The following is a 12,930-nucleotide window of genomic DNA, read 5'->3' as shown; positions in this document are numbered from 1 at the left end:
ATGTTTGTTTTGGATCAAATGATCAAATTATATTCCCAATTAGCATAATTTTAAAATGTAAAAAAAAAGAAAACTGCACCAAGACAGGTGAAATTACATCTTTCCTATTGTATATTTTATGGTTGGTTAAACACAAATCAGATTTTTAGAGTCTCTACAAATTGAAATGATTTGTTGGAGCACAGATTTTTTTTTGCAGTGCATTTCTCAGCTGTGAGGTGATGAAAGGCCTGCATGACTTGTGGGGTCTGGCCTGTGGGGAGAGTGAGCTGTGTTCCCTTCCGGGTTTTCCTGTGTTGTCTGCCACCTCATCCATTTCAATTTGTGTTGTTCTGTGAACCCAGGCAAAACGTGTGATTCCATCATCAATCACTGTGAGTGTAACCCTTGTTTTAATGGCGGGTCCTGTCAGAATCGGGTGGATGGATATTACTGTCATTGTCCATTTGGTAAGTAATAGTAGGAAACTTTTCAGGGTATAAGCAAGCCCTGTTAAATTGAAAAGCAAGATGGACAATTTCATGAAAGCTTCCTAAAAGAAAAAACAAAAAAAAGAAAATTGTGCCATTATTATCTCGTGATTTCTTAAACAAATGTGGATGCTGTCGTTTCATTCTGTGTCTCCATTTTTCAGCTTTGTATTTTAGCTGTCATGAACAAGTTACTTATTACTTAAACTTTAAAAAGATGTAAGATTATGATCTGACTGCTTTGTTATAACTAAATAGAGAACATATAGTATAGCTCCATAAAGATTCAATTTTATCTGCAGATATTTTTATCACAGCAGCACTGTGAATCATTCATTGGCTTCCTCTCTGAGTCCTCTTTCGGTCTGTTTTTGTCCTCAGGGGTTTTCGGCAAACACTGCGAACTGAACAGCTATGGCTTTGAGGAGCTGTCCTACATGGAGTTTCCGTCTTTGGATCCCAACAATAACTACATATATATCAAGTTTGCTACCCTGAAGAGCAATGCGCTGCTTATGTACAACCATGATAACCAGACCGGAGACAAGGCGGAGTTCCTCGCTCTGGAGATCTTCGAGGGACGTATGCGCTTCTCCTTCAACTTGGGAAGTGGAACGTATAAACTGATGACCATGATAAAAGTTTCAGATGGCCAGTTCCACACAGTCATCGCCAGGAGAGCTGGGATGGTGAGAAAGTTTTTTTTATGGTGGAAATTAGCTCACATGTTGAACGTTTTTTATCCTGCATTCTCAAGAAACATTTCACTAAATGGTTTAATAGTTCTTATGGGTCTAGTAGCATAAACATTGCGGAAAATCTGAGAAATTCCACGAGTGGACTTCCAACATGGGCTATCAGTAGCATTTACGTGCAGGGCTTTTAGAGCTGAAACCTGCATTCAAATTTGGCCTCATATTCCTTTTTGCACCATCAGATGATAATTAAACTCCCCCCAAACCACGGGTAGCTCAGCTTATGGTTTTCATGGTTTGTAATTATATTTTACTGCGCGTTGTGATTTACAATGCAAGGATCCAAAATGACCCTGAAGGTTGAAATTCTGTCTCCTGCGCTCTGAATGAGAGGCTTCTCCCTGCCAGCAATGCAGTGGCAAGGAAAGAGGGGGAAAAAAAATCCACCCAGGATCTATAATGTAGCTCTCCTGCTGGACTTCAAATCTGTCATTTCCCACCGTGCACTGAGGCTTTCATAGGAAGCTGGTAAAATCGTTAAATTGTCAGTTCTGAGATGGTGCAGAGTGACGGGATGGAAAGGAATACAGCACAAGTTGAGAAGTGTGATTCCATCTGCATACAGTGCCCTGTTAAAAGTATGCAGAGATGACATGTAAGGGCTTGTGTGTGTGTGTGTGTGTGTGTGTGTGTGTGTGTGTGTGTGTGTGTGTGTGTGTGTGCGTGTGTGGTACCTCAAGTGCCAACTCCCTCATGTTTGTGAAAGGTGCTGTGGGTCATTTCGGTGGTCAGGCTTGAGGTCTGTTCTCAGCTTCTGCCTCCAGAATACTGAGTAAATGTCAAATGCAGACAGAAACCATGGACACAGTTATGCACTACTTCTTTATGAAGGCTCCAAGTAATCACAGGGAGCAGAAAGTCACGGATAGTGTTGCAATCATCATTGTCTAAAGGTCCCATATTGTATAAAGGGATATTTCCATGTCTTTTTTTCATTACAAAGCAGATCTAAATGCTATAAAAATCCATCAAAATGATCAGAAATGCTCAGACCATGGCGAAATGCTTAAGTTCAGCCTTCAAACAAGCCTTCAGGACTCCCTTAAGGTTCTGATGTCACAACTATCTAGTCAAAGCCTGCAGCTATGCCCCCAGCATGCATGACAAAAATATCCTTTTTTAACATTAACTCAAAAAACAATCAGCTAAAAGGCTCTGAGGCGAACTGCAAAGTTAGGTGGTAAGTTCCTGTGAGTGACACCCCACACAACATGCATGCTCATTTGATTCACTATTGATAAAAAAAAAAAAAAAAAAAAAACTGTTGTACAACTGTTACACTGTTAAAGGTGGAATTCAAAGTTGTTGTTTACATTTGGTAGTCAATAGTTCACACTGAAAACTACTGAGGATTATCCCGAGGAACAAGGAACAGGAACAAGATCATTTTTCTATTCTTTTCTAAACTTCCGGTACTTTTTTCCATAAGGTTTATTCAGATGGGTTTTCCAGGTGTGATTCAACAAACTCCTAACTATAGAAACTTGACATTAATTGATAATAGACAATTGTTGAAGGACACCTGTACTATACTCATTTGTGAGATGTAATCATTAGCATAATCAGTGCCCCCATATTGCTACATGAGGCTACCTGTTATTCTCACTTTGTGTGAAAAGACATTACGAACAACTTGTGTGCTCAAAAGATCACATCTGGGAACATCCACGCAAGAGTTCAGCCAGTTTATATGAAATCAGGGTTTTAATTCGGGGTTGCAAACAACAGAATCTTCCGTGTTTGCGAATGTAGTTTGACAGACGAGGACTCACTGTAGCTGATTAGCAGCAGCAGCTTATCATCAAGGTTTTGATTAGCTGAGTTATTTGTCCTAAAAACAAGCACTAAAACAAATGCGTAACAGCAGTTACTCAGTTCCTGCACCACAACAGAGAGCAATGCTATGCTCCCTCTATTATTAGTCATGGAGAACACAATGATCTCCAGTGGTGCTTTCCTTTCATTCCCTCCACTTTTAGCTAAGCTCAAAAACATGCTACTCATCATTCGGTTTTAATTTCCAAAGGGTATCGTGGGGTAAATATTTCTCCATCACAGTGTGAGATACTTGCAATCAGTGCAGTGTTCTGGATGTAGGGAATGGCTGTAGTGTCTTTTATCACTGGCAAAGACAGTAATAAAATGTTCATGTGGTTCTGACATTCTTTATGGCGCTTCAGAGAGTCATGAATGTGTTTGAGACGAACGAGTCCTGTTGTTTCTCCCCTGGCTGTTGTCACCATGTTGGTCTGTTGGAGTGTTTTACTCAGACTTGGTTGTGTGTATGTGTCCATGTGCCTGACTCCAGTTTGACTCTAGTGCAATAAAGAGAGAGAGTGTGTGTGTGTATGTGTGTGTGTGTGTGTGTGTGCTTGGTGGGGTCGTGCTCTCCTGGATGATCTATGTCAGAAATCCGGGCCAGTGTGGTCCGTGTTTACTTAAGATCCAGGAGAGGTGGAGCATGATTGCCCTGGTTTTTCAACACTTTCACACACTTTTCCGGACAGTTTCCTCACCAGCCCATTTCTTTTCTTCCTTGTTGGGTCGTTCCCTCCCACAAAGCACAGAGACAGTGAGGGAATAATACACATCTGGTCTAAAGCTTTCATACCATTAGCGGGAAAAAGGGATTGTTTGGCTCTGAATTATCATGGATGGCATTTTTATGCCACTCTCCCATTGACCATTATACTGAATTGATGAAGAATAATTGGCTTACATGCTGTTTGGTGGACTAAGCTCATACTACCCTTTGAAAACAGTATCATTTCATGGAGAAACTGTAGTTGAAAGCAGAACCCTGCAGTAAAAGTTAGGCTGCAGTGCATGAGAAGATGTAAAGTCTTACACACACTTGTGTGTTTTCAGTCCCAGTGATGTGCAGACAAAAATAATATGTTATATATTATATAACATATTATATATAATATTAGGCAGGGGATAACACACAGGCTATATAGCATACACTGTTATTGTCATTGATTGTGACAGTCACATAATATTTTTCAACACACACATTGCCGTGTTCATTAAGTGTTTCAGGGGTTTTAAAGGAGTAGGAATTTTAAAGTGAACTGTGTTACAAATCAGCATTATAACGAGGTACTGCAGTGCTGCAGAGATGGCCTACATATCATACAAATCTTCCCAAGATGTAAGAAAACTTATTTGGTACAGATTCCAACATATCATTATCACTGTGGTTCTAATACTTTTTCAGGGAAATTTGAAATTATGATGCAAAAAATGATTATTTCCACTTATCCTGAATCAAATTGCAATACTGAGGTGGAATGATTTAAGCTTATTGCAGGTATGGCCTACCTGCCTCTTCTCTTTTATGTTGCTTTTATATATTGTATGTTTTTTACAATAATTGTAATGTATTTGAAACTGCTTATGCTGCCATCTTGACCTGGACTCTCTGGGAGAATAGATCTCATAAATCAATGGGACCTTCTGTAAAACACAGATATTATAGAGGTGGCAACAGACTGCCTGATATTGAATGAGCATTTGATTGGTCGCCATCTGCCACAAAACAGAGACTGACAGCTTCTTGGTGTTTGAGCCCTGCAACCAACTGAGTCAACCACAGTCTACCATTGAAAAACTCGGGTCTGGTCCAGAAACGACAGCATGACTTAACAGCTTTGAGTCTTCACATGACGATCGCATGTGTAATGCAAATGTGCGTATGCTTCTGTCATCATGAAGGCTGCCTCCCTGACCGTGGACCTGTGTGGCGACGACCAGGAACCAGGCTACTGTGCTGTGAGCAATGTGGCAGTACACACTGACTGGTAAGAAAATCACACATGCGCACGCACACACACACATACCGGACACAGATGATCTGTTTAGTGTCAACAGATTGAGCCCAAGCTTGGAAAACAGAATGAGTAATGAAACGTTCCATGTCTGGCAAAATAATGGAAAATAATTCAGAACCAGAAGTTTTTTTTCTGCATCTGGTCTGAACTTATTTGTTAATTACTTCCAGTTATTTAACTTTTCCCTTTATTATAGTGTGAGACCAGTATGTGTTCTCTGAACTGCAAACAAGAAAGAAGTGACAAGAGAGTCAGACAAGTTTTTTTCTTGTGTTTAGTCAAAAAAAGTCAAGTCTTTAGTTGAGGCAAGTCTAAAGTCAAGTAACAAAGAGACAAGGTAGTGGTATCTGTCTAATACTGACCTTATTCACCAGTTATCTAACCTGTTCAAGAGGTATGACCATGATGTTAATTTATATTTTAAGTGTTTACTCTCAGTTAAATAAATGTCATCTAAGAAAAACAACTTTAAATGCTTGTTTATTTCTTAAATTCTTCTCAGTTCTTCTAAACAGTGACTTACTGACAGCCAGATTTAAAATTTGACTAAAAAATAAACTAATAAAATAAATAACAATCACAGCCATTCTACTTATCACGTCTCTAGTTTCAAGTCCAATTTGAGTCTCAAGTTGTTTATTTTCTGTCAAGTTTTGAGTCATTAAAACAGGGACTGTTTTGACAGGGACTGACGAGTTTTTGTAACACAAATGTTATCTCCTGTACTTTAGTCCACTGGCAACCCCTCAGATTCATCTTGTGGTGATCCTGACCCACAGGTTGGGATCCACTGGTGTAGAATAAGAACCCACATTGGGCTTTAGACTGACCATAGGTTTCTTTATCATATATGTTCATCCTCACCAAATCTGTGATATTTCGTTTAGCCCTTTAGGTAATCTGTGAATTATGTGTGTGAACTAAAATCTAAATTAAACTAAATCACAATGAAATCTAAAACTTTCATACAAGGTTTGCTTGGTTTCCTTCAGTTTGGGCTGGAGTGTTTGTATTTGGAGTACTTAATATTGCTCACTGTCTGCCAAGTAGCTCCATGGAGAATTGAAGCCTTTAATTTTGTTTTTGCCTTTTTCTTATTACTGCCTCACTTTCTAAGTATCAGGTTTAGATCAGAATGCTTTTCATGTAATCTGCAGTTCTCACACACTTGTGAGCAGTGATAATACAAAATGCCTTTAAACAGTTAATGCACCCTTTCATTCCATATATGATCTAAACCTTCATTAAATTACTGGATTATCAGTACGTTTACACACACAGAGACAGGTCTGAGCCAGGCCTTGTGGGGTGAATATTTGAGACTGTGTGTGTGTGTGTGTGTGCGTGTGTGTGTGTGCAGTGTGATCGATTTGGCAGATGAGGTGGGGCCACAGAGGTCTGCAGAAGGTTTATTTTGTAAGGGTCTCGGGACCATGTTGTTGTGAAACTCGCTGACCCGCAGTGTCTTTATGTGCAAGTGTGTGCGTGTATGCGTGTGTGTGCATACTCCTTGAAGTCATCTGAAAGCTTTTAGATTTTTCTGCATATGTTCTTTTGTGTCTGCTTGCATTTAAGTCTTTGTGTCCTCATTCACGTGTGTGTGTGTGTGTGTGTGTGTGTGTGTGTGTGTGTGTGTGTGTGTGTGTGTGTGTGTGTGTGTGTGTGTGTGTGTGTGTGCAGGATCCTGGACGTGCAGCCCAACAGGCTCTCGGTTGGAGGCGTCAGGTCAATAGAACCCGTCCTTCATCGGAGCGGTCAGGTCGCCACCCACGACTTTGTCGGCTGCATCATGGAGTTCGCCGTCAACGGCCGCCCGCTGGAGCCCAGTCAGGCGCTGGCATCGCGTGGCATCCTTGACAGGTTCGCACAAGTCCACCCCCCTTACCCCCCCCATTCACCCGTCTCTCTCCATCACCCCCCTCTTCCTCCCATCTGTCCGTCTTCCCTAACCTTCTCGACTCTCGCTGTGGGACATCTGTTCACACTCTCAGACCCTCTCGAGAGATTTTAAAAAGATGTTTTTTTAATACAAACGGCAGATTTTTGAAGGGGGAAACCAATTGCAGAATTGCAGGGGAAATTTTTCTTTTCTGTCCCGCTGGTGAATAGTGAGGCGAGGACAGATCTTTTAATATGCTAATTCCCTTGGGGTTCTTTATGGGTTTTTTGTATTGCAGCATGGGGAGAGAAATCACGGCTCATCTGCCCCTTTTTCTTTAGTTTCTCTTTCGGTGGACTCCCCTCGGCTGCCGACTGTGCAGCTGACTTGTCAAGCTGATTGACGGTTTGTGTCTCTGTAGATGTCCGAGACTGGAAGGAGCCTGCACCACCAGCCCCTGCAGACATGGGGGCACCTGTTTGGACCACTGGTCCTGGCAGCAGTGCCAGTGTGTGGATGGCTTCACTGGCAAATACTGTGAGAAATGTAAGTTTCTGCCTTTGAAGTGTCTTTTTATTGCTGAGACTGCACTTAGTGAGGAATATTCTATCATGACTATTTATGATTCTGCTCTCATGAGTCACCAAGTAGCTTAATATAGGCCACATCACTGCATTCTGAGCTTTACTTCGAAGCTTTTGTTTATTTCATTGTATAAATACTCCGACTCAACATCAGAGATCCATGACCTACTGAGAAACCTTTGAGGGTCCACAAAAGCTGTAGCTACTGTGTAAGGTGCTACAGTGTGTTTAGGAAAGTTACCAGTAATCATCACCACATTTTTTTTTTGAAACTCTTATATTGTTGCTGGGAACAAACAAGATCATTACTTTAGAAGTCTGGGAACCTTCACACTGGATTTTTCTCTGTCTTTGGATTTGATTTTGTGGGAATACTGCTGTTTTGTTTCATGGTACGGAACGAGTTCACAGGACTTCTCTGCTTATACAAATGAAGTGCATTCTCACAGAGTCCTGGTTAATAGCTTAAGGAAAGAGTTCATTTTTCAATTAATTCTTAAAATCAGCAAGTCATGCCACTCTGGTACAACTATGTACAGAGCAAGGCTATATATCCTTTAAATTCAGCAACCAGTTTTCCATATGTTACAGGCAAGAATGTGCATTTCAGCGTTCACAAAAGTTGAACTTGAGGCAAAACATTTGCCCAGATGTTCTTCACTGTTTCAAACTCCTGATCATAGATTTATTTGATTGAAGTAAACTGATTTTGCTGAAGCTTTTTGACAGTGGAACGCCAGCGTGGCCTCAGCTTGACCCCAGTCACAAGTAAAACCATTTTACAAGAAAAAAAAAAAAATCATAGTTCACTTCATCTGTAATTTGTAAATCCAACTTTGAGGGGAAGTTTCACTTTGCTGTGGTTCTTTTGGTTGAGACCGTAGCCTGGTCTTTCTTCCCACTTCAAAAAGTATATACACAACAAAATTGAGCTGTATTTTCCATATAATTTCAGACATTTTGAATTCATCAATTAAACCTGGGCTGCAAACTATTATTTGTAATACTTGTGAAACATTGAGTCATAGAATACTGCAGCCAAGAAATGTCTTTTGGCGCAAATGTTAAAATGTTGCTTGATGATCTTGTCAAGGAGAGTACCGGTAAGTATTTGATGCCATCTGGCAACCTCTTATCCAATATATGGGGGAAAAAAACAAAACAAAAAAAAAACAATTAAGAATCTAATGCTATGTATAGATTGTTATGAATATTATAATGCAGGCTCCTTTAGTTTTGTGTCCCAAGTTTGGTACTTCGGTGGGTTGGGGTTGTTTGTTTCTTTTACTTTTCTATTTCCTCCAAAGTGGAAGTCTGTAAGTCTTGTAGGTAGAAAGATGTCTGTAGTAGTTGTTATATTCATGAATCATCTTTAAAGTGTACTTGTATATTCAGTATTAACTTCTATCATTGATGATTGTGTATTTTTCACTCCACTCCCAATGAAATGATAAAATATATTAATAAAAATTGTAGTTAAATGAAAATTGGTGAAATATTATACCTAGTAATTAAATGGTAGCTTTCTTTGTATTAAATCAAGATTCCTTTTATTTTATCGAGCAGTTACCAGAAATCTTAGGAATAGATATCAGGTATCGAGGTGAAGCTCCAAAGAGGGTTTAAGTAAGGATTGAGTGCTGATTGACCTACATCTTTCATACACAGGAAGGTATTCTTAACCACTGGTGAGAATGTAAGAGCCGATTTGTGGTCATGGCAGTTGAATGAGGAAAATAATTTGTGCCCGCCAGCTCTGAAGTGGAAATAAAGGTTTTACAGTCGTCTGTGAAATGTCAGTGAAGTGCAGACAGGACTGAGGATATTCTCTTTCCCTGACAGACATGACAGCAGACACCGCCCTGTCCCTGGATGGTACTGGTCGTCTGGACTACTCGATGAAGCAGGGCCCTAAACGTGATGTCCTTCTGAGACAGTCGCTGCAGGGCGTGACCTCTGACCCCGCCAGTCCCAGCAGCTTGGAGGTCAAGTTCAGGACACGGAGCAAGAGCGGCACCCTGCTGCATGTGCAGGAGAGCAGCAACTACACGACTGTGAAGGTACTTTAGAAAGACAAAGTTAATTATATGATAGTCAAATAAGAGCTGGCTTCATGAACAAAAATAAAGGTTAGTTACAGGGAGAGGCTGGGAAAAAAAAAGAGGAAAACCATAAACATTTCTGTGCAATATTTCTATCATAAAAAGTCAACAAAGTCATCCTCTTAGAGTCACTCTATTGAAAAGTGTTATCATACATTGCTTAATTAATTCTATTAATTAAGATCAACACTACTGGCAGAAATTTCAGCCTCCTGTGACAGGAACAGTGTCCAGTGTTCACAGCATCTGTTTCCATCAAAATAGTAGCAAATGAGATGAGAAAACACACAGGCTTTTTGGTAAAATATAATAAAATCCTGTTGAAATTAGAGAGATGTTGTATAAATACTGAAAAACCTTTGAGAGCCCCAGCTACTGTGTAAGGTGCTACAGTTTGTTTAGGAATGTTACCAATAATCATCACCACATTTATTTTGAAACTTTTATATTGTTGCTGGGAACAAACAAGATCATTACTTACCCTTACAAAGTCTGGGAACCTCACGCTGGGTATTTCTCTGTCATTGGGTTTGATTTTGTGGGAAATCTGCTGTTTTGTTTCATGGCACGGAACAACATCACAGGACATTCCTTCTAACACAGATGGAGCGTTCTGTCTCAGAGTTCTGTATATCATCCTGGGACAGTAATAACATCAGTGGTGGTGGTGTGATCTGCTTTGCTCTGTCAATCATTTTCTCAATTAGTTGGTCAGTTGTTTGGTTTATTAAAGGTCAGAAAAAGGTGAAACATTACAATTAGTGTTTCCCAAAGCTCAAGATTATGTCTTCAAAATTCTTGTTTGTAACACAAACCAAATAGGGTAGAGTAGGTTACTGACATAGCAAAGCAAGGAAACTACAAAATAAACTTTTCTGAGAATAAGACAATTTTGACTTTTTCTTTTCTTTTAAAAAATTCCTCAAACAAATTAATCAATTATCAAAACAGTTGCGAATTATTCTAAAAGTTGACAAATCAACCATTGGATGTCAAATCTCTAATAAGGGTAGCCCTGGTGGAAATAGTATGCTTGTAATATTACAGTTCACTAAAATCCCATGTTCATGTTCATTCATATGTATATGCAGTAGGGTTTTGCTTTGTATCACAATTCTTTTTTAAACCACAGCATCATTGAAATCCAGTGGAAAATCTGCTTAAAGCAGGTGGATTCAGAAATGTCAAGGTAGATTTGCATTCAAATGTAAGATACTCTGATGCATGAAATGGTCCCATGTACATAAAACCCATGCCACCAAATCTAGCAGCAGAATCAGTTTAGCATTATTTTTTTAAGGTGTGGTCTTTAGGATTTAGGAGCAGATGTGGAATATAATATTCTAATGTACTCAAGATATAATAAGTGTATGCTGAGATAATAATTGTTGTGTTTCTATTAAATTAGAATGAGCCTTTTATATCTATAGTGGAGCTGGTCCTCTTTGGCAGGGTCCGCCATGTTGCACTGCCATGTTTCTTCATATGTCTGCCTTTTTAGCAGCCCCATAGGGGAGGGTGAGATGAGGGGTCTTTAGTTGGTTACAACCTGCAGCCACTAAAGTTTTTATTATTTGTTTGAGATGACAGAGCTGAGGTCATGCAATATGGCTACCAGGTGACATGTGGCATCACCTAAACTATATTTGTGAACATTCTGACACCAATGCTGAATGGTCACCTGAATATTTGGACTTCAGGATCCCAACATTTGTCTAATTTTGATGGACAGCTTACAAATGTGTGCACTTATCTGCACATTACCCTTTACAACACCATTCACAACCACACATACTGCCTCCAACTATATGAGTCTTACTCAGCGATCTCCTTTTAGTCAAACTCTTTCTCTTCCCTCATCCCGATTAGCAGCCCCTCCCTCTGATTGATCCTGGGCAGCTGCCCAAAAAGGCCAGGGTGCTCATTCATCCTCTTTAATTTTCCTTTTAGACCCCCTTCCAGTCTCACCACCACCAGCCCCCTTCCCAATGTAGTATCACATTTTCTGTCTTATTATTTTGTTTTCCAGCTCCGAGCAGCTTCTGGTGCTCATCAAATCACCATTGCAGCTTCTTGAAAAGTATATGAGTGGCATGACGCCTAAAAAGTAGAGCAGGAGGGGAATACAAACCGTATATGTACATATGTTGAAAATCAGAACTATATATACTGAGATATAAAAAACAAGATGTTTAACAGATAAAATTCGTGATTGGTTTTCCAGGTTCAGAGAGCTCAGTATTCTTTGGCTCGGGAGACTTTCTGTTTTTCCCATTTTAAATCAATTCTTCCGGAAGCTACTTATCATTGCTGATTTTTGAGGTCTTTGAAGGGAGGAGAACAGGATTACTTTTCCATGGAAGTGGGGAGTACACATATGAGATTGCCATACACAGTGTAAGCCACACATTTGTTGCCCATGCCAAAGTGAGCTTGATGAATTTCTTTTAAAGATGCACTCTGTCCTCTCTTTTCTGGAGGCAGACTTCACTCGGTGGGCGTTTGAATGAGCATGTTTTCTATGAATGTGTTGTAAGCAAGCTTCTGATCAACATCTGGCTGAGTAGAGAGCTAAGCACACAAGTCGTGAGGACATGATTAACTTCAGTGTGTCCTGCCGGCAGAAAGATTTATGAGCGTCAAGCTGCATTTTTGTTTTCCATCTCTGACCTCAACATCGGATTCTGAAAGCAGAGTGGTGGTTGAGACTTCCTCTCATCACTCATGATTGATACTGACACAATAAGTTGCATTAATCGGAAAGACTGCATTTTTTAACCCTAGTTTGCAAGACTCCCCTCAGAGAGAGTTATTTATCATATGCTTTAAATTAAGAATTACAACAGTGGGTAGTTTAAAGGACCGAGCAATTTATCTAGTATCTTATCCAGTCTGTCTACTCATCTAGAATAGAAGGAGAACATAAAAAAGAACAAAAGGCTAACAAAATCTTGAGGCAGGCGAAGGTCAAATTCAAATTAGGGAAACACTTCCATAGCGAGGCAGGCAAGAATCAAAAGTACAAAAACAGGCAAAGTCCTGGGAAAAGACAGAGGAAAGTTCCAAAAACACAGGGAAAACATGAGGTCAGGACCTGAACACTGACACACGAGACATTAAGACAAAGAGTAAGGGGAACATGCACACTAAATGTACTTCAGATTGAAGGATACACAAATGACAGGTGAAGTCGATCAGCAATCAAAAGTGCAGGAAAACAAAATATAATGCAAGAGGAGAGTGAACTTTCAAAATAAAACAGGAAAAAGACTACCAACAAACCCCTGGACCGTGACACAGGGTTTTT

The 12,930-nt window shown here is 39.9% G+C and overlaps 1 protein-coding gene across 1 annotated transcript in view; it reads left to right on the top strand.

Annotated features, from left to right (window-relative positions):
* Window positions 1-12,930, top strand: part of LOC119007587 (protocadherin Fat 4) — a 117,094-nt gene that overhangs the window by 98,139 nt on the left and 6,025 nt on the right. Inside the window, exons 10-15 of the mRNA XM_037077358.1 lie at window positions 345-449; window positions 852-1,159; window positions 4,943-5,028; window positions 6,739-6,918; window positions 7,359-7,483; window positions 9,364-9,581. Coding sequence (XP_036933253.1) covers window positions 345-449; window positions 852-1,159; window positions 4,943-5,028; window positions 6,739-6,918; window positions 7,359-7,483; window positions 9,364-9,581 — 1,022 coding nt within the window. The remainder of the gene's footprint in view (window positions 1-344; window positions 450-851; window positions 1,160-4,942; window positions 5,029-6,738; window positions 6,919-7,358; window positions 7,484-9,363; window positions 9,582-12,930) is intronic.

The sequence above is a fragment of the Acanthopagrus latus genome, chromosome 18 (genome assembly GCF_904848185.1).
Source record: "Acanthopagrus latus isolate v.2019 chromosome 18, fAcaLat1.1, whole genome shotgun sequence".
NCBI classification, from domain to species: Eukaryota; Metazoa; Chordata; class Actinopteri; order Spariformes; family Sparidae; genus Acanthopagrus; species Acanthopagrus latus.
Note: the sequence above shows the minus strand (reverse complement) of the source record. Positions and strands in the feature narration are given on the sequence as shown.